The sequence below is a fragment of the Lithobates pipiens genome, unplaced genomic scaffold (genome assembly GCF_037356315.1).
Source record: "Lithobates pipiens isolate NorthernLeopardFrog02 unplaced genomic scaffold, aLitPip1_a1.2 Scaffold_16, whole genome shotgun sequence".
In the NCBI taxonomy this organism is placed as follows: domain Eukaryota; kingdom Metazoa; phylum Chordata; class Amphibia; order Anura; family Ranidae; genus Lithobates; species Lithobates pipiens.
Window position 1 is genome coordinate 125146500 of NW_027507748.1, and position 22377 is coordinate 125168876.

Genomic DNA, 22377 nt, shown 5'->3' on the forward strand with positions numbered 1-22377 from the left:
AAAAAATTTCTACAGGTTACCTGTTTAGAGTTACAGAGGAGGTCTTGTGCTAGAATTATCGATCTCACTCGAACGATAATGGCAATACTTCACATGTGTGGTTAGAACACTGTTTACATTTGTGGGCACAACTTGCGTATGCGTTTGCTTCTGCACATGAGCACGGAGGAGTGGGGCGCTAAAAAAAAATTTTTTTTTTTCTTCTATTTTTTACACTGTCCCTTTTTAAATTTTGAATGCTGTCTTTTTTTTATTTTTTGTATTTTTTATTTTTTTTATTTGGTGCCTTTTAAAGTCTTCAGTATACCCGAAGTGATCTTGTGACATTGCTTCCAGGTTACTAGATGGTAGACACGATTGAAGCTGATTCTGGCATTGTTCAGGTCTCCGGCCAGCCGACAGATGTGTCGGCTGGTCGCTTGGTGCAATGGGAGAGCCCGGATGAGCCACTGAAGACGGCGGGAGGGGACTTCCCCCCTTCCGCTGCTTGTAATAACAGCTGAGCAGCTGCTTAGCCGCGTCAGCAATAAAAAATAAAAAAGCGATCATGGGGTGATGCCTGCTGCTGCAAGCTTCACTCTGGTACAGCCCCTTGAAGCCAAAGGCCGCTTATTTGTATTATCTCAGCGTTAAGTGGTTAAGCTTTTCCTGGTCCCCCATCCTTCACAACAGGCTAATTACATTTTTGTAATAAGCTTCTATTTCATGACCTACCTTATTTTAGACCCAGTAATGCCCTCACTGGTCCTTTTGTGCTTTCCTCTTGCAATTCAAGAAGATCATGGCTGGTGAAAGGGCTTGGCAGGATGCTGTACATGGCTTTCTGAAAACACCACAGCATCCTGTTTCTGTACTTTGTTTCAAGAGTTCTCAGCCCTGTTGCAAGAAGTGAGGTGGCTCTTAAAAGGACCTATTGAAATATGTAAGGTGATCTGTATTTTGTAAGCAACTATTTTCAAGAATGAAGCACACAAAAGGCAAAATTAGAACCAAAATATCCGATGAGCATCTTGAGAATTGCTACTACATCCGTGGAACCAAATATTAATGTATTGGTTTACCAAAGAGTGTCTAATATCGCACTAGTTTTATGTTGCCCTCTTTTTTTTTTTTTTTATTACTTATATAGGTACATTATTTATACCGGCGCTTGTAAGCTTGTGATCTGTCTTTTTCTGCTCACCCGCTTTCATTATTAGTGTATTTTTATGTGTGGCCCAAGACTTCCTTTTCTTCCAATATGGCCCAGGAAGGACAAAAGGTTGGACACACCTGCTTTAGGACTTTGATATTAGTAGTTTTAAATACTGAGAGAATGTGCAATATATATCTTTTTGTATAAATTCTAGTTGGATCTTTTTTTCTTCATTTGTCTACTACTGCTTGTCTGTTTCCAGGTTCCAGTGCTGCCTCTCTGTATCCTGTACTGAACTTTTTACTCTATGTCCCAGAGTATTTTCACTCTCCCCTCTACATTCAGGACAAAGATGGCAAGAGGGTACCCAGTAATGCATTTCACAGCCCCCGCTGGGGTGGTATCATGGTAGGTACAAGTTTACTTGACAGGTAAAGGATGCTCCAAATCTAGTGAGAATAGCAATTACCGGAGTTGTAAAAAGAGGGTGGTGGTGTTGCGCTCCTTAATAAAAAAAAAAAAAAAATATATATATATATATATATATATATATATATATATATATATATATATATATATATATATATATATATATATATATATATTTCTCTTATAGTAAATAAAATGTTTAACTATGCTTCAAACTAGCAGACATTTATCAGGGTGGTCAATGAAGTGCAAAAGTGCAAATAAAATAATAACCTAAAATTGACAGTAATTTTTCTACTGTGCAAAAACACAAATATACATTAAATATCAAACATGTGCAATACTGCCCAAAAAAATTATACGATATAAAGTGTAACTGCAAGTAATTCTAAAACTGTGCAACATACACAAAAAATGAATAGTTCATAAAGTGACTGATTTAAGCAAGGAAAATATTAAATAAATAAACATTAATTATTTAGCAAACTAAATGTGACAAGTTTTTAGTGCAATATTGGACATCAATCTTTGGTCCAATGTGCAATAATAGTGCAGGTGTGCAAGTGTTTCACTGGAACACTGTGTGCTGCTATCTTGACATTTTGGTGATACTGTGTCTTTAAGTGCAAAACAGGTAGATCTTCAGTGTCACTGATACCCATGGTAAAAATGAATGATTACCTTACTGCTGTAAGGTAAACAGCATGTAGCAGGGTATTTATGGGAGGAAGGGGTCCCTTCCAATCGATCCTTTCCTGGGCGTTTCGTGCACTGTATACAGTGAGGCCAGGGGGGGGGGGGGGGGGGTTGCACTAAAAAAATTTTTATCTGTTCTAACTTGCATACAGATTTGACTTAAGAACAAACCTACAAAAACCTTCTTGTTTGTAACTCGGAGTCTGCCTATACTACAGTTTTATGGACTGTTTTTCATGTAAATGATTCATTATTGTGGAGGGTTAAGTCTGACCTCAAACGGCTACTTGTCTTATGAATGTGAAAAAATCAGAAGTAAAACGAGTGCTGTATGCAGGAAATTTTTCAATAATGTAGCAGTTTGTGCTTTTTTTTTTTTTTTTTTTTTTTCTAACCAATTAAGGAACTGCTATGTTATATAAATCCTGGAGTACTTCATTTAGTTCTTCAGGATCTTGAATAAGTTGTCCATGTTATATGTCCATTGGAGCCTGTTGTCTTGTTCTAGCCTGGCAAACCAGTGATGTGGCTTTTAATTTGCATTAACTCTATGGGTTACCTAGTGTATTGGAGTAGTTACAACGTTGCACTGCTACAAGCCCCGTTGCAGATTATAGACATGTTCTGTGATTTTATCATAAGACTTGCTGAAAAAAAGTGAAAAAAATCCCTTTAATAAAAACTATACTCTATTTACAAAATTATCTAATTTTAAACCTTTCCCCCCCCCCCCTTTTTTTAATCCTGAGCTGTTTTTATTTTTGATTAGTTCACATATCTTAATCATACACTACTGGACACAAGTTGAATATTCAGACCATGAGTTATAGGCTCATACCTTTTTTAGGTGATTGGACACTGGTAAAGCTTATAAGGACATGTCCCCTGGGGACCCATTCTCTCCTTACCCCACCTTTCCCCACTCAGCGTGTCCTCAGTTTTTTTGCTAGTGTCGCAAGGTGATGGACTTCTACTCTCTTACAAAGAAATCACTCTTAGCTTAACTAGCTTCTTATTTTATCTTCAAATTTGTCAGTTAAATCTTTACTGTCTTCACAGTGCAAAAGCTTGGGAACCAAACCTGGACCCTATGTTGTAAGGTACTCGGATGCTTCCTTCCTCCCTTTCGCCACAAGGACTTTGATTGCTCCATACTACTTCCAGACATGCCTTACCTGTAATCTGTACCCTACAGGGAATTGCCCTCACCCATAGCTATGGCATACCTGGTGAAAGGGAGACAAAACTCAGTCAGACATTCACTGCTGAAGGCCTGCACAACACTCGGAGCTCATTCACACCATACTTGCATGAAAACTGATGGGAAAACCACACAATTTCACTTTCAGAGACATCGGTTTCACATCCGTTTACATCAATTTTTGCACACGTTTCAGTCAGTTTTCATGAGCGTCAGTTATGTGCCCTATTCACATCAATGTTAATGTCACATTTTATTTTTATTTTTCCTGTGCAGAAAACTGCATACACATAGCAAATTCCTGCGCAGAAAAATCTGCATGTTATGATGTTGAACAGGGCACATAGTGAACCATTGTGGGTTTATTTTTATTTATTTTTATAATTTTTTTTTTTTTTTTTGTGCCCTTGCAGAACGTGTGCAGGAAAACTGACGTCTCTGCACCATGGTGTGAGCGAGGCTTCAACCTCAGTTTATGATTCTTCCCTTGCACCAGAACAGAAACCAATTTTAACACAAGTCTCTGCATCCAACTAGTTCTATGTTGGTTACACAAAAAGCCGCCTGCCTGACAAAGGCAGATTTTTCTGCAACTATACCACAATTTCTCAGACAACCAATGGCTTTAATACAGCCATCTCCCTCCAGGGCTCTAAAATGCTAGGCCCCTTTACCAACGCCATCTCTACCTCTTTTGGATCCTGCTATGCCTGGCCCAGAAGAGGTGTACGTAAAAGGAATGAAGGGGACCTGGGGCCGGTGTTTCGGAGGCTGCAAAAGATTTATCAACTCAAGACTCCTACACACCTGAAGCCGGAGTTTCATGCAGAATGCTTGCTAAAGTGGATATGCTCATGTCTGCTGTGTGCAAAAGCCTCAGCAATGTCATACTTCATTCTATTCCACCTCTTAATGCCCATTTGAGTGCAAAGGGACCTGCTAAATCTAAAAAAACATTCCCTGTTCGCGAACAAATAGAATGGGCTATCCATAATGATTGGGTCAATCTACAAGATTTTCACTCCTTTTTTGAAAGTTTTACCAGACTCTATTCAGTGGAAAAAGTAGACTGATAGTGGTCTGTTCTTTTAGTTGAGCCTTCCATCTTCAGTCTTTAAACATCCTTCTGTACCTATTGAAGATGTTCTGTCATTCCAAGTTTCTGGAGGTGGGAAGTATGAGATGCTCTTAAAGGGTCTCTTTTTACACTTGTGCCCAGCTCTGAACCAGTTATCGCTGCAATTTCTGTCTGTTAAACTACAGGAAACTGAAGCAGGGCAATCAATAACCAACACGATCCTGTGATCCAGAATCGTGCCTTAGCTAAGCAATTCTGCAGTTACTTCTTGCTCTGCTCTTTTGTGTTGATGTCGTAGTTTTGGGGGAGAGTCTGTTAGACCCCATACACACTATTAGATTTTATGCAGATTTTTGTCTTCAGATTTACTAAAACCATGTAGTGCAAGGCCCTGCCTGATTGCAACTCTTAAGGTTTGACCTCATATATGTTGCAGCATGTTTCAGCATCCACACATCACCCTGCTTGGTCAGACATCCACTTTAGCCACACTTGCTTGTTTTTTGTTATTTTTATTAGGGGATTAAACTTGGATGGGGAAAAGGGACATGGGATGCCCACTGATGAACATGTCTGAGATGAAAATAAAGGCAGTTGAACCTATACTGACAGTCTGTTACTTGTCATCTCCTCAAGCACACTACTTGAGATCACTTGCTTTCCTTACACTGTCCAATTCTAGATTCCTGTCACCATTGACACATGACTAGGCCTCACTCTGAATAAGGCCTAACATTTTCCTAGTAGCCATTTGCAGGTGGGGGTCTGCAGTCCCCTCTTTAGTAGCAACCATTTTAGATGAAGAAGATAATTTGTGCCATTTGATCCTTGGTGGGCTCCCGAGCTCCAGGCCCGAGGTTGTCACCTTCCCCAAGAAAGGGAGTCCCTCAAGGGCCACCACCGCCTAACACACCATCATCTCGGTTCTTCCACATGACAACTCCTCTCACAACAGGCTGACCATGGGTATATATAAGAGGCCTGTCTCCTGCCAATCCTAGTTGGGGATAGGTCAGGGCTCCCAAAGACATCCCATGTCACTCCAACCCTCTGCCTTGCCTCTTTTCCAGAACTTTCTCACGGGAATCAGAGGAGGCACCAGAGAGCTGAGATGCATGTCAGTCACCTGCTGCTACACTAAACCACTCCCCTGCCCCCAGAAAAACAAACAGGCCTAGCTGCCTAAATTTACTTGCATTGGCAGTACAAACAAAAACACTACTCTAGAACCTACCTATCTAATGTAGAGGGTGCTACATATGGTTTTGGTAAATCGGAAGACCGAAATCTGCAGAAAATCTAATAGTGTGTATTGTGGGGTCTTACTGGGTCACAGATGTCCCACACCTTTTGAGTTCAATCGGTGGTTGCAAAGGAGTACAACATATGTTCAAAGTTTTACCCCCTCACTGTTCTCTCAAATCAACCAAAATCTGCTCAAAGGGCAGTCAGATTTGCAGAATGAATCATCTCCTGTCCCAGGTAATATATGTAACCGCACCCCCAAAAGGCCAGTTCAAAGGATTCTCTTCAAACCTGTTCATGTTACCAAAGCCTAACGGGGCCAATTGCCTTGTTCTGGACCTCCAACAAATACCCAAATTTTACATGGAATCCGCAAGGTCATATAAGTTATTGCCTCTCTGAGACCAGGGGAATAATTGCCATCCATAGACATCCAAGATGGCTATCTGCATATTCCCATTCATCCACCCCATCTGCAGTGGAAGACTATCCTTTCCAGTTTGTTGCACTGTCTTCTGGCCTATCCTATGTTTATAGACTATTCACAAAGGTCCTAGCACCTCCTTGCCATTAAAGAACTTAGAACTTCTAAAAAGAGCATCCAGGTCACATGTTTTCTTCGCAGCCTCTACTTTCCAGCTACGTGTAAACATGCACAGGACAATTCAGAGGCTCCAAGCTTTCAAATGGGTGATCAATTTCCAAAAATGTGCTCTTCAGCCCTCTTTTTGTCTAGAATATTTGAGATTGTCCCTGGACGCACATTTTACCTGTCAGAGAAGAAAATGCACTCTGGGCTCATGCCAGAGAGTTGAAGTCAGAGACCTCCCACAGTGAGCTTTCTAGACCTCATGATGGCCTCCTTTTGAGGCTGTGCCATTCGCTCAATTAAAAAAAAAAAAAAAAAAAAAATATCTGGGACCTCTCCATCACAACATCTTGTTGACCTGGAGCAAGCTTTTTTTTCTTGAACATTCTGACACCAAGCCTCTGTGGCCTAGTTTTGTACAGCCACCACCTGGTTCTCAGTTCATCCAATATTCTGCAGATGCAGCTTTCAGTTGCAAGATTATTGCAGCGGAGCGCAGCAGATGGGTCCATTGACCCTTGTTGTTGGACATCTTGGCTCACTTCTGTTGCTTAGTGGTTTGCCCACCCTTCTTATTCAATGCTTGAGAATATCTTGGGATCTATGATTACAGTTCTCAGCCTGTGTCCTGTACTGTATGATTAAGTTAAGAGGATTTTTGACTTGCTTGTAAATTATATATCTTGGAATAGTGTACAGGACACAGGTCACCCTTCCATCTGTTGCTTGATTACTCTGTTTTGCTTTGAACAAAAATGAGGACTCGGAGTGGGGTAGGGATATAGGGGAGGCACTCGGGGGGGGGGGGGGGGGGGGGGCATGTCCTCCAAACCTTTTGCCAGTGTCCAATCACCTGAAGGTACAAACCTGTAACGGGGGGTCTAAGTCAACTTATTTTTATTTATTTTTGTTCCTTTTCACTTTTTTGTCTTCAATTTTTTTTTTAAAAAATACCCAAATCCTTGATTTAATAATTAGAAAACACCACCATGCATTTGTACAAGCACCATGCGGATGATCCAACAGGATCGGACGGATGATCTGTCTATCAAAGTGCCTGGGCAAGGGGGAGGGGTTGTATGTTACGGCGCGGCCGGGAACACACAGCTATTGAAATGAAAGCTGTGATGTTCCCAGTGCTGTTATCAAACAGGCGGCGGAGGTGGCTCTCCTCTCATCCCTGCACAGGCAGGCTGCGGGGGGGGGGGGGGGGGGAGACACTCTGGCTGCAATATGGGGAGACACTCTGGCTGCAATATGGGGACACTGGCTGTCTGCATCTGATGGGCACTGGTGAGGCTGCATTGATCTCTTGTATCATGTGTGTAGTTTCTGACCATCTCCTGTACCATGTCCCCAGTCTCTGACCATCACCTGTACCCTGTCCCCAGTCTCTGACCATCTCCTGTACCCTGTCCCCAGTCTCTGACCATCTCCTGTACAAAAATATATATTTTTTTAAATATGTTTTGGTATCGGTGCTGTTTCGGTTTTCGGCCTAGTGTATTTTTCATTTTCGGTATCGGTTTCGGCACCAAAAAAACATTCGGTGCACCCCTAGTTACAAACACTTTAACTGCTTATATCCGAAGCAAGACCAAAAGCCTGAATCTTCTTAGAATTGCAATCACAAAAATGTGTTTAACAATCTTACATCATTGCTGCATGATCATTCATGTCTCTGCAGGTATATAATGTGAATTATGGGAATGTGGATGAGTTGGAATTTCCAGTCCATGTTGATATTGACATGGTATCCGTAATGGAGGTTTTTCTGACACAGTTACGGTAGGTGTTCTCCAAGTCTTTACATAAATTTTAGTTTATTGGTTAGTGGGTCACCTCAAGATACTTGTAACATTTAATGTACCCTAGATTGTGCTTTCATCTGGTATCAAAGAAACTTGTACTGATAAAACACTGAGCTAAACCTAAAAATGGTGGCAAAAGCTGCTAACACTCAAACAAACAAAATCCAAAAGTTATGCAAATAGTGTAGCGCTAAACATAAATCGTCCGTGTCAGATAGTGACAAAAAAAATTATGAAATAAATGAAATGAAAACTGCGAAGGGGAAAAAAAGCCGTTCAAGGCAAGAACGATTGGTGTACATAGAAGGCAGGTACATATATGTACATGCAAAAAATCCTTATGGGTTGTCTTATTTTTTAAAGGAGACGTCCAGCCTGATGTTTTTAGGCTGTGTGTGTGTGTATATATGTATATATGTATATATATATGTGTGTGTGTGTGTGTGTGTGTGTGTGTGTGTGTATATATATATATATATATATATTACACACTCCTATGGATTAATTTAATATGGATAACCAGTTTGCTTTAAAATAATTAGAATCAATATCTGAATCAAGCAGCTGCTTTTAAAATGTAATATACCTGTAAAAAAAAAATATAAAAACGATACTTAATAAAACGTCCACTTTATACATAGCAGCACTTATCACTTTTCTCTAAGTGAAAGGGAGTCTCTATCTGAATTCCAAGAATGGTGTTTTAAAAGTGATTGGAAAGTTCTTATTGTGGTTGATGGAGAGAGCTTCCACCCAAATTTTCACCACTCGTGGCTAGGGAATCCCCCTTTTGGGGATGCACTCACCAAAACATCAGAAATAATAGATCTTCAGAAAGTCATCAATCCCTTGTTGATTCCTCCTTAACCACTAGATGTCACTGTTAGCAGGTTGGGGCTCCGGTGTACCATGTAAAAGGAATAAAACATAGAACCATAGCGTAATTCTGCTTTACTCCTTTGATACTCCTTTCGCCCACTCCTTCAAATCATCAGATGCTCAGATCTCTGCTTCCACTCTTACGCTGACGACACACAACTTTATTTCCGGATCAATGGGAAAAAAGATCACCAACAACAACTTGAAAACTGCCTCAAATCAATAGAGGACTGGATGACCACCAACTCCCTCCAGCTGAACCAATCAAAGACAGAGCTTCTTATCTTACACCCAAATCATAAGCCCGCAACCAAAACCTCCTGGTCTCCACCAACCGTCTTTGGGCAGACTATCTCCCCAAAGACCAAAGCGAAGAGTCTCGGGGTTATTTTAGACGCACAAATGTCAATGGATGCGCAAATAGGATCTGTAGTCAGTCGATCTCACCATCTACTGCGCATGCTTCGCAGACTCATCCCTTTTATCCCAAGGAATGACAAAGCAGTGGTAGTTGGAACAATCATTAATTCAGGACTGGACTACGCAAACTCGCTTTACATAGGATTACCACAATATCAACTTGCGCGATTACAACTGATCCAAAACACGGCGGCAAGGCTGATAACAGGAAAAAAACCCTGGGAATCCGTTTCTCCTTCACTGAGGAGCTTACATTGGCTAACCGTAAAAAATCGGATCACGTTCAAGACCCTTTGCCTCACTCACAAATGCGTGCATAGAGAAGCTCCGCAATACCTAATGGAGAAAATAAATCATTACACACCAAACCGCAGTCTTCGATCAGCCAACAAAAACCTCCTCCTCGTGCCCAAAGCCCGGTATAAATCCAAGGGTGATCAGAGATTCGCTGTCCAAGGGCCTCTGCTATGGAATGCTCTACCAATCAACATCCGCCTGGAAGAAAATCACCTGGCTTTTAGGAAAAAACTCAAGACCTTCCTCTTTTAGCAGATGATCAAAGCTCGCCACAGCGCCTAGAGGCGATTCAGTTCGCATTGTGCGCTATATAAGTATTTCATTCATTCATTCATTCATACAATGGCCCCCCAATAAACATTAAGCATACCAGAAATTATCTATTAGAATAGCAGTTAAAAATCAAGTGCACTGTGCCTTTATCCCGATCCTGATTGCCGGAAGAGTGTCGAACGTTCGCTGTGTACATCAGCAAGTCACTTCCTGCTACTCTGGCTCGTGGAACGTGGGGATGAGGCGCATGCGTCACTTCCGGTTGGTTACATCGCTGACGTGTTTTGTCATATCCGACTTCATCTGAGGGCGTAAACGACTAACCGGAAGTGTCAGCGTCCAATCAATTCTATGTTGCATACGATGGACGGAACTCCCTTCCAATGATAATCAGTACTGTGGGATGTTCCGTTCATATGCATATTTGCAACAAATGACAATTAAACCTTACATAAATCATTAAACATATTTAAAGATTATTAAAAATACCTTAGAAATTCATTAAAATGGGTATTGTCTTAAAATGATATATAGCAGCAGCTTTTTTTACAAAAATAAAATGCCAATAATATTACAAAGGAGTAAATGTTGAAATGCATAAAAATATCTGTCGTATATTTTGCAGTAAAACCCTCTATCTGAAATGACTTTTTCTAGTGGTAATTTCAACCAGGATTTTATCACTAAGCCTCTAGATGTTAAAAACCTTACTCTGTTTATAGAGATGTGCAAATACGTATAGAGAATACGATTATTATTCTACTCCTATTGTTGTTAATGATCAATGATCAGTTTCTTTGTAGTGCTTGATGGTTTTTGCCACTGCACTTGGGGACACTTTCAAAGTTTTCCCAATTGTTCGGACTGACTGACCTTCATTTCTTAAAGTAATGATGGCCACTCGTTTTTCTTTACTTAGCTGCTTTTTTCTTGCCATAATACAAATTCTAACAGTCTATTCAGTAGGACTATCAGCTGTGTACTGTATCCACCTCCTGCACAACACAACTGATGGTCCCAACCCCATTTATAAGGCTTGAAATCCCACTTATTAAACCTGACAGGGCATACCTGTGAAGTGAAAACCATTTCGGGTGACTACCTCTTGAAGCTCATCAACAGAATGCTACTTTGAAGAACCTAGAATATAAGACATATTTTCAGTTGTTTCACACTTTTTTGTTCAGTATATAATTGGACGTGTGTTAATTCATAGTTTTGATGCCTTCAGTGTGAATATACAATTTTCATAGTCATGAAAATAAAGAAAACTCTTTGAATGAGAAGATGTGTCCAAACTTTTGGTGTGTACTGTGTATATGTGTATGTGTGTGTGTATATATATATATATATATATATATATATATATATATATATATATATATATATATATATATATATATATATATATATATATATATATATACCGTATATACTCGAGTATAAGCCGAGATTTTCAGCCTCTTTTTTGAGGCTGAAAGTGCCCCCCTCGGCTTATACTCGAGTCATCGCTGTCTGCCCGCTCGATCAGCGTGTCGAGCAGACAGACAGCGGCCATTCTATTCAAAAGCCGCGCCTCCGGCTCCGCCTTCGCCTGTGATAGGCGGAACACTGAATTTCCCAGCAGCCTGTGTTCCGCCTATCACGGACATCGTATCATCCTCGTACTACGGACGAGGATGATACGACGTCTGTGATAGGCGGAACACAGGCTGCTGGGAAATTCAGTGTTCCGCCTATCACAGGCGAAGGCGGCGGCGCAGCTTTTGAACTTTACAATGGCCGCCGACGAAGAGGGCACGGGACGGCACGGCACGGGACGGGACGGGGGCAAGGCAAGGCACGACACGGGACGGATGCAAGGAGGCAAGGCACGGGACGGAGGCAAGGAGGCAAGGCACGGGACGGAGGCTCGGGACAAAGGTAGGCTGGACACACACACACACACACACACACACACACACACACACACACACACACACACACACACACACACACACACACACACACACACACACACACACGGATGGAGACACACACAGGGATGGATGGATGGATGGAGACACACACACACAGGGATGGATGGATGGATGGAGACACACACACACAGGGATGGATGGATGGATGGAGACACACACACACAGGGATGGATGGATGGATGGACACACACACACACAGGGATGGATGGACGGACACACAGGGATGGACGGACACACAGGGATGGACGGACACACAGGGATGGACGGACACACAGGGATGGACGGACACACACACAGGGATGGACAGGCATGTCTCACCCTCGGCTTATACACGAGTCAATAAGTTTGCCAGTTTTTTTGGGGGTAAATTGGGGGCCTCGGCTTATATTCGGGTCGGCCTATACTCGAGTATATACGGTGTATATATATATATATATATATATATATATATATATATATATATATATATATATATATATATATATATATATATATATATATATATATATATATATATATATATAGTGCCTACAAGTAGTATTCAACCCCCTGCAGATTTAGCAGGTTTACACATTCGGAATTAACTTGGCATTGTGACATTTGGACTGTAGATCAGCCTGGAAGTGTGAAATGCACTGCAGCAAAAAAGAATGTTATTTCTTTGTTTAATTTTTTTTTAAATAGTGAAAAGTTTATTCAGAGGGTCAATTATTATTCAACCCCTCAATTCAACAGAATTCTGTTTGGTTCCCCTAAAGTATTAAGAAGTAGTTCAGGCACAAAGAACAATGAGCTTCACATGTTTGGATTAATTATCTGTTTTTCCAGCCTTTTCTGACTATTTAAGACCCTCCCCAAACTTGTGAACAGCACTCATACATGGTCAACATGGGAAAGACAAAGGAGCATTCCAAGGCCATCAGAGACAAGATCGTGGAGGGTCACAAGGCTGGCAAGGGGTACAAAACCCTTTCCAAGGAGTTGGGCCTACCTGTCTCCACTGTTGGGAGCATCATCCGGAAGTGGAAGGCTTATGGAACTACTGTTAGCCTTCCACGGGCTGGACAGCCTTTGAAAGTTTCCTCCCGTGCCGAGGCCAGGCTTGTCCGAAGAGTCAAGGCTAACCCAAGGACAACAAGGAAGGAGCTCCGGGAAGATCTCATGGCAGTGGGGACATTGGTTTCAGTCAATACCATAAGTAACGTACTCCACAGCAATGGTCTCCGTTCCAGACGAGCCCGTAAGGTACCTTTACTTTCAAAGCGTCATGTCAAGGCTCGTCTACAGTTTGCTCATGATCACTTGGAGGACTCTGAGACAGACTGGTTCAAGGTTCTCTGGTCTGATGAGACCAAGATCGAGATCTTTGGTGTCAACCACACACGTGACGTTTGGAGACTGGATGGCACTGCATACGACCCAAAGAATACCATCCCTACAGTCAAGCATGGTGGTGGCAGCATCATGCTGTGGGGCTGCTTCTCAGCCAAGGGGCCTGGCCATCTGGTCCGTATCCATGGGAAGATGGATAGCACGGCCTACCTGGAGATTTTGGCCAAGAACCTCCGCTCCTCCATCAAGGACCTTAAGATGGGTCGTCATTTCATCTTCCAACAAGACAACGACCCAAAGCACACAGCCAAGAAAACCAAGGCTTGGTTCAAGAGGGAAAAAATCAAGGTGTTGCAGTGGCCTAGTCAGTCTCCTGACCTTAACCCAATTGAAAACTTGTGGAAGGAGCTCAAGATTAAAGTCCACATGAGACACCCAAAGAACCTAGATAACTTGGAGAAGATCTGCATGGAGGAGTGGGCCAAGATAACTCCAGAGACCTGTGCCGGCCTGATCAGGTCTTATAAAAGACGATTATTAGCTGTAATTGCAAACAAGGGTTATTCCACAAAATATTAAACCTAGGGGTTGAATAATAATTGACCCACACTTTTATGTTTAAAGTTTATTAAAATTTAACTGAGCAACATAACTTTTTGGTTTGTAAGATTTATGCATCTGTTAATAAATCCTGCTCTTGTTTAAAGTTTGAAGGCTCTAACTTATTTGCATCTTATCAAACCTGCTAAATCTGCAGGGGGTTGAATACTACTTGTAGTCACTGTATATATAATCTATATCACACACATGGCTCGACAAAACCCGGGCGCCAGGTCGCATTTGCAACTAGAATTAGCGACCCAGGGCAGCACATTTGCAACTAGAATTAGCGACCCCCCCCCCCCCCCGGCGTGATCGCGTCGGGCCACGCGGCCGGTAATTCAGCCACCGAGGCCTTCTGCGATCCTATGGTTCCTTCTGGAATCTGGCACCCTCTTGTGGTGGCCGTTGGAATGACAACCAGCAATGCTAATGGAGCTTCCCCTGCCTGCCAGCCTATCTCCTTCCCTTTACTTAGAACTCCTAAAACATTATAGAATAAAAAATATATAACACCCTAGAGAAAAAAATGGTGGTCGTTGCAATACTGTCTGTCACACTGTATTTGCACAGCGGACTTACAAGCACACTTTTTTTGGGGAAAAATAATTTTATTTAATTTAAAAAAATAAGACAACAGTAAAGTTAGCACCAATTTTTTTTATATTTTGAAAGATAATGTTACGGCGAGTAAATCGATACCCAACATGTCATGCTTCAAAATTGCGCCCGCTCATAGAATGGCGACAAACTTTTACCCTTTAAAATCTCCATAGGCGACGTTTAAAAAATTCTACAGGTTGCACATTTTAAGTTACAGAGGAGGTCTGGGGCTAGAATTATTGCTCTCACTCTACCGATCGCAGCGATACCTTTCATGTGTGGTTTGAACACTGCTTTCTTATGCGTTCGCTTCTGCGCACAAGCTTGGCAGGACAGGGAGCGTTTCTAAAAAAAAATGTTTATTTTAACTTTTTATTTTTATTTTTTCACTGTTCTTTTTGAAAAAAATGTGTCACTTTTATTCCTATTACAAGGAATGTAAAAATCCCTTGTAATAGAAAAAAGCATGACCGGTCCTCTTTTATATATGAGATCTGGGGTCAGAGAGACCTCACATCTCATATTTACACTAAAATGCAATTTAAAAAAAATTTGTCATTTTTGGGAAAAAAAAATGTCCCTCTAAGAGCTATGGGCAATGACTTGGAGACAGGTGGGGGGCTGGGGGCTATCTTCCCCTCACTCTTCTCCATGTCAGGCCAGGGACAGGTCTAGATCGCCGTCGCGGACCTGGCTCCTTACTTTTTTAGCTGGCTCCTAGATTCCAAGCAAATTTGTCAATCCCCGTATATATATCTCTATCTCTCTCTATCCGTCCAATAAAGTGAAATACACCCTCTTCCAGCTTTTATCGTTTGGATTTGGTTTGGTTTCGTCCCCCCCTAGTGGGTTACCGCTTGGAGACAGGTGGGGGGCTGGAGGCTATCTTCCCCTCACTCGTCTCCATGTCAGGCCAGGGACAGGTCTAGATCGCCGTCGCGGACCTGGCTCCTTACTTTTTTAGCTGGCTCCTAGATTCCAAGCAAATTTGTCAATCCCCGTATATATATCTCTATCTCTCTCTATCCGTCCAATAAAGTGAAATGGGTCTCAATGGATCTGAAAACATCAAGAATGAAAATCAGATGGAAAGATAAAACACTCTTACCAGATGTGTTGGACACACCTACCATTCAACAGTGTATCATGTGAGCCTAAAGCGGTAACCCACTAGGGGGGGACGAAACCAAACCAAATCCAAACGATAAAAGCTGGAAGAGGGTGTATTTCCGCTGAGCCATTCCATTGCAAGATGCTATTCCTCTGTATGGTCGTCTTCCAGCCTGTATCATTTGGATTTGGTTTGGTTTCATCCCCCCAGCGTTGGTGGGTTACCGCTTTAAGCTCACACGATACACTGTCGTATGGTAGGTGTGTCCAACACATCTGGTAAGAGTGTTTTATCTTTCAATCTGATTTTCATTCTTGAAGTTTTAAGATCTATTGAGATCCATTTGTATTCTACCATTCTGACATTCAAGTTATTCATCGCTTTATTGGACACTTTAATTTTGGGACTTCATGGTTGTATTTATGTATATATATTTTTGTGGGTGACACCCCATAGGGATTTTTTGCATGTACATATATATACCTGCCTTCTATGTACACCAATTATTCTTACCTTGAACGGCTTTTTTACCTTCACAGTTTTCATTTTATTTTATCATTTTTTTTGTCACTTTTTGAGTACACAGATAATTTATGTTCAGCCCTACACTGATAAAATACATGGGCTGCCTTTGTTGAATGTCAAAATATTGGTCCTTTAAAAAAAAAAAAATGGATATTTTGCTTCTCCAATCTAAGCACTGCAATTGTAATCTTTTATAACTGATCCAGTTGTGACAAGCTAGCTGTAACTTACGGCCTCAGTAGCTTGGCAGTCAGTGGCTCGATCCAAATGACATCCTGTAGATCATGGAAAGATTTTTATACAGAAGTTGTGCAGATCTTCACAGATGAAGATCAGGTCAAAAAATCATAGTATGTCTATGGCAATGTCTCTGTCTAGTATGGCAATTACATGTGCTCAGAATACCCCGTTTCCCCTAAAATAAGACCTAGCATGAGTGTCGGTGATGGCTGCAATATAAGCCCTACCCCCCAAATAAACCCCACCCTCTTTCCCCAAAAATAAGCCCTACCCTGAGAATAAGACATAGAAGGGCTTAACTAGGGCTTATTTGGGGGGTAGGGCTTATATTGCAGCCATCATCGACAATCACGCTAGGTCTTATTTTAGGGGAAACAGGGTAGAAACTAAAGACGCACTAAAAAGAGGATGGAATTAGCTATACAGTGCATATTCTAACTACGATGTGAGGTAGGGGCAACATTATATTATTATACAAGCAAACAGACAAGGTAACATGTAACATAATACTGCTGGATAGCACAGTGGTTATTTCACATTGCACCTCGATTTTAAGCTCCATTCAAAAAAACTGGCTTCGGTGTGGAGGCTGAGTTGTGTCACCCTTATGCCACAGAGGGTTCCTCTGCCTTATGCCACAGAGGGTTCCTCTGCCTTATGCCACAGAGGGTTCCTCTGCCTTATGCCACAGAGGGTTCCTCTGCCTTATGCCACAGAGGGTTCCTCTGCCTTATGCCACAGAGGGTTCCTCTGCCTTATGCCACAGAGGGTTCCTCTGCCTTATGCTTCAGGTGGGGGAGCAGTCATTGGGCCGTAGTGTTCTTTCTCCTGATTTCACTAGCTGCATTGCTTGTTTTGGGTCAAGTACTGATGTTAGAGACAGCCAAGCAGGTAGCATTTTTTAGAAGGTATTTAGCAATGGCAGTTATTCAGTGAATCCTGTTTTTGACCCAGGGTCCTTTTTTTTTTTTTTTTTTTTTTTTTTTTTTATGAATTACTGGTCTTAGTTTGATGACCATTTTGCAAGACTTTTTTTTCTTTATCTGTTTTATGACCTTTTTTGTTTTAATTTCTAGGCTCCTTTTGGGTATATCAAAGGTACTTGTGCCTGCCAGCTATCAGCTGGAAAATCCAGGCAATGAAGGGCTGACTGACTGGGAATTGGATAAGCTTCTCTGGACAAGGGCAGTGGAAAACATTGCTACGGTCACTACCACATTGACCTCCTTAGCTCAGCTTCTGGATCAGATTGGGAACATTGTCATCAATGACAATGTGGCCTCTGAGGTGAGTCCTGTAAAATAATATATATTTTTTGCAATTCGCAGTATGTAACAAAATACTGCCTTGTAAGATATAAACATTTTTTTTTCAATTTAACTTTTTATTTTGTCTCTTCCCACTGTTTAACCCCCACTTAAAGTGGAGATAAGCTCTCATGCATGATTTTCACCTATAGGTGCTGTAAATATCTCCTAAGCATGCACTGTTTAGGAGATAATTACTGTACATGCAGCCAGTGACGTTACCAGCGCATGCGCGCAGAAGAAAAGGCATACCTGTGCCGTAAACAGTGGCTCCTGCACGAATAGGTGGGAGTGATGTCATCACGGCTCCGGCCACTTACAGCTGGAGGACGCGAACCCAGAAGGAAGACCGGGTGAAGATTAGAAGTGTCTTCAGCAAAATAACAAACTGTTACAGCGCACACATACAAAAAAGACGTTTAACTCCTGCAAGGCTATATAAAACGCAGAACATTTTAAAAAAATATGGGGATTTAATTGCACCATATAGCTATACGGTGCTTAAGTCCACTTACTGCGTCAAAGTACCCCATTGTCAGTGGGTCTTACGCTATTCATAGAATGAAAGATCCTACTTCTCTGAACCATGGGAGAAATACAATCCTCTATATGGGAGAACTGAAGGACTCCTATATCACAGGTGGACACTAATAAGAGGTAATGGCAGGGGAGTGGGGTGCATATCCCAAGGCTTGCAGGAAAGATTTTGCACTGTATATTGCTGGCCTTATGTACGAAATAAGCTTGCCTATAGATAAGCCCTTAAAACGGAGCTCCACCCAAAAGGGGAAGCTCTGCTTGTTTTCTCGATTGATTATATTAAAAGTATTTGTAGCTGACTTAATTTTATTTTCCCCATGCTGGAACTCCTCTTTAAGGGGTTTTGCCGGTACATTTGGCCCCTCTACTAGTGGAAACTATGCAAGTTATCCTCTTATTAAATACAGTGAAGGCCTAAATACTAGTTTTATGACTTTCTGACTTTCTCTTCCACAGGTATATCATGCGGTGTCCTCTGTTCAAATTGCACTGTCTGAACTGAAAGCTGGCAGGCTGGAGAATGCTTTTAAAGCAAGCAAAGAAGCCATTACTTCTTCAGAGAAGGCTTTTTTTGACCCTTCCCTGCTTCACCTCTTGTACTTCCCAGATGATCAGAAATTTGCCATTTATATTCCTCTGTTCTTGCCCATGGCAGTCCCCATCTTGCTGTCTCTGCTGAAGATAGCTAAGGAATACAGGTCAAGCAAGAAGGAAGCCACCAAAACAGACTGAAGGAAGTCTTCATAAGTCTTCACTGGATTCCTCTGGAGAGGAGAGCACTGTTGACTTTGTTTATTTATTTACTAACTGTACTGATCTAAAAAATTGACTGGAGAATAGAGGCTTATGGGGAAGATGCAGCCTGCAACCTCCACTTTTATTTTTATTTTCTATATCGCAGCTGCATGTATTAAGGATTTTATGTCTCGTTTCTAAAAGGTTTAACGGTCTTTATCGGCAAGCATCAGCATTCCCCATGTGTTCTTCTTCAATTATCCAGAATGTTGCTCTTTTGTGTTTTTTATAGTATGTGTGTTTACACATACTCTACTCCTTTTTTTAATCTTTGAAAAAGTGCAGTGCAGACACAGTATAATAAAAAGAAAAGCACTACTGACCTGTGTTATTGTGCAAATCCAACTTAAATGCAATATGATCTGTTTACAGTGAATCTATTTGAACTTGTGTGCAAACAAATGACATGCATAAACGTAACCTAAATCATACTAACTAAAAATACAATGTAAATTGCGTGTATAAATGTGAATAAAATATATTTATGTACAGAAGTCCAATCCACAGTTTAGTTAATGTACTCCAAAGGTGCTCAGTGTCCCAAAACAATCTTCAGTGTTAATGGGTTATGGTGTACTTTTAGTGGCATTCAACACTAATTGGTGGTGGATTCCACTGGGTGTACATTATAATTTATCTTTAACTATTATCACTGAAGATTGTTATTGGGCACTAAGCAACTTTGGGTCATATCAATTAAACTGTGGATTGGATTTTTGGACAGGCTATATAGTTAGTATGATATTTGATGCATGTTAGTGCATGTCATTGGTTTGCACAAGTTCATATAATTTCACTCTAAACCAGGGGTATCAAACTGGCGGTCTTCCAGCTGTTTGCGAAACTACAGATCCCATCATGCTTCTGCCTGTGGGAGTTTTGCTTTTAACTGTCGGCTTTGCAATGCCTCATGGGACTTGTAGATTTGCAGCTGGAGGGCCACCAGTTTGAGACGCCTGCAAAACCATTAGGTCATATTGCATTGAAGTTGGACTTGCACATTAATGCGTGTCTAGTGTGTTTCTTTTGACTAAATTGTGATTGGGCTGCACTTTTTCAAGGAATATTACCTTTGGTGTGGGAATGCATGTCAGTGCTGGCTGCAATAATTTTTTTGTGTGTAAATCTTTTGCACTATCGCTATGTAGATGCAGCGCTAGTAAAAAAAATCGATTTTATCAGGTGGAAAAAAAAAAATTAAGCAGAGTCCCGTTGAGATTCAAGTCCATAAATAATTTAGATAGAGATAAGTTACAGAGGAGGAAATCGTGAAAAATCCTTCATATAAAGTGTGTCCAGCTCCACACCCAGGTGAGTAGATAACCTGCTTACCAGATCGCCATGCCCACTAAACAATAGTCTCACCAAGCTCAGGGAAAAGGACCTTTTTAAAAGTTATCTGGAACTGCAGCTGAAACCGATGATGCTCATAAAAAGAAATGCTCCCATAGTGTTAGTACTGACATCTCCAGTGAACAATAATCCATACAGCCAGTGTTTGAGAGTTATGCATAATTGTTAAGTAGGTTATCTTCTCACCTGGGTGTGGAGCTGGACGCACTTTATATGAAGGATTTTTCATGATTTCCTCCTCTGTAACTTATCTCTATCTACACGGATGGGTGTTACTCCCTTGTTGTTTATGGACTTGAATATCAATGGGACTCTGCTTTCGTTTTCTTTTCACCTGATAAATCGATTAATATTTTCACTTGCGCTGCATCTATTTTGCATATTTTATCTGTTTGAGTTTTTGTATTAGACTTTAGGGGCTGGCAGCTGTGTACATTTGTTCACATACAACCTTTTTTTATTTTCAAGGGCAACATTGGCCTTTGGGCCCCTTTTTCTATGTTTACTATCGCTATGTATCACGGAGACAACAGTACTTTTACTTTGTTTTTACTTATTTTTTTGTTTTTGTTGCTCAATTTGATAGAATTCAAAATTAGGTTCTCAGGGAAAAGGGATGTATACAGTATGTTGGGCCCAGGTCTAATTGTAAATATAAATTGCCAATAAGAATGTTAGCTTCTGTTCCATTATTATTATATTTTTTTTAGTTAGTCTGAAAGAAAATGGCTTCTTTAAATCTATTACAAGCAACCTGTAAAATTAGCCAGCGAGCTGCTTATGTCACTATGATTGACTGATTGCCACTATTCCAATGTTCGAGAATACACCCAGTGGTTGTGGTGCTCTTTTGTAAATTAAAGTCCAATGATGTCAGATTTAGCGGGCTTTTCTCTTTTCTGCCAGTTCTTCCTAAGCAATGATGTTTGTCATGCTCAGAATGTTCAGATCTAAAGTTGATTTTGTTACTATTTTTTCATTAAATAAAAAAACAAAAACCTAGCCATAAAACTTTATGTGGCTAGTAGATAAAGGAGATCCATAAACAAACACTTCTGGCTAGTAGCCAGGTTACAGAAAAGTAGTGAACAGATCTAGTTAGGCACATATTACTACAGGTCTTCTCATTTACATTGCATCATGAGTCACGTGGTACAATGATATAGCAGTGCAAGATGGATGATTTGTTGAAGTGGACACTGAAGTATGTAGAAAAGGAGAATGAACACTTGCTCAGCCCTTGAGTACTGCAGATGACCTTTGTCTCTAGGTATGCGGTAATGGAAAGCAGGGAAAAAAGTACAGTGCAGAAAAGGCAAAATTAGGGGTCAGGGACAGAAGGAAAGTGAGGGGAGGGTAACGGGAGTCTGGGCTGAGGTGATGAGCCCCCAACATTTCAAACCTCATTTAGTGTTATAATACAATATCTTTTAGGCATTGGGTACCTAAAAATATGACCTATGCGCTCCAGGTGATGTAAGGGGTGTATCAATATTGGACTGTCGGTACCTTTTTTTTTTTTTTTTTTTTTTTTGTGTTCCAGGTGGGGTAATTCAGTAATTCACTATTTCATTGTCACAACAGTAGGCTGGGGTTCCCCAGTGTCTGGGAATCACATGTCTGACACATAATGGAAGAATCAGAGTAGACTTGTGCTAGCTATGGAGAGGAGGGCAATTTCAGAGGACATGAGGCAATTTTCATGCGTTTGTGACATGTTACTAAGTTGTATGTATTCAAATTTTAGAATTTAGAGGATGAAGCAAATATATTATGTAATATATACTTAGTTGTGCTCATAAGTTTACATACCCTGGCAGAATTTTATGATTTCTTGGCCATTTTTTTCAGAGAATATGAATAACGCAAAAACATTCCTTTTACTCATGGTTAGTGTTTGACTGCATTGATTGACTTTTTATTGATCAACTGTTTACTC

The 22377-nt window shown here is 40.9% G+C and overlaps 1 protein-coding gene across 1 annotated transcript in view; it reads left to right on the top strand.

The window, feature by feature from the left end:
* The window catches only part of PIGS (phosphatidylinositol glycan anchor biosynthesis class S), a 50232-nt gene extending 28918 nt beyond the window's left edge, over window positions 1-21314 (top strand). Inside the window, exons 9-12 of the mRNA XM_077480432.1 lie at window positions 1398-1543; window positions 8061-8161; window positions 17520-17730; window positions 18747-21314. Coding sequence (XP_077336558.1) covers window positions 1398-1543; window positions 8061-8161; window positions 17520-17730; window positions 18747-19022 — 734 coding nt within the window. The 3' untranslated portion in view covers window positions 19023-21314. The remainder of the gene's footprint in view (window positions 1-1397; window positions 1544-8060; window positions 8162-17519; window positions 17731-18746) is intronic.
* Window positions 21315-22377: the final 1063 nt, after the last annotated feature.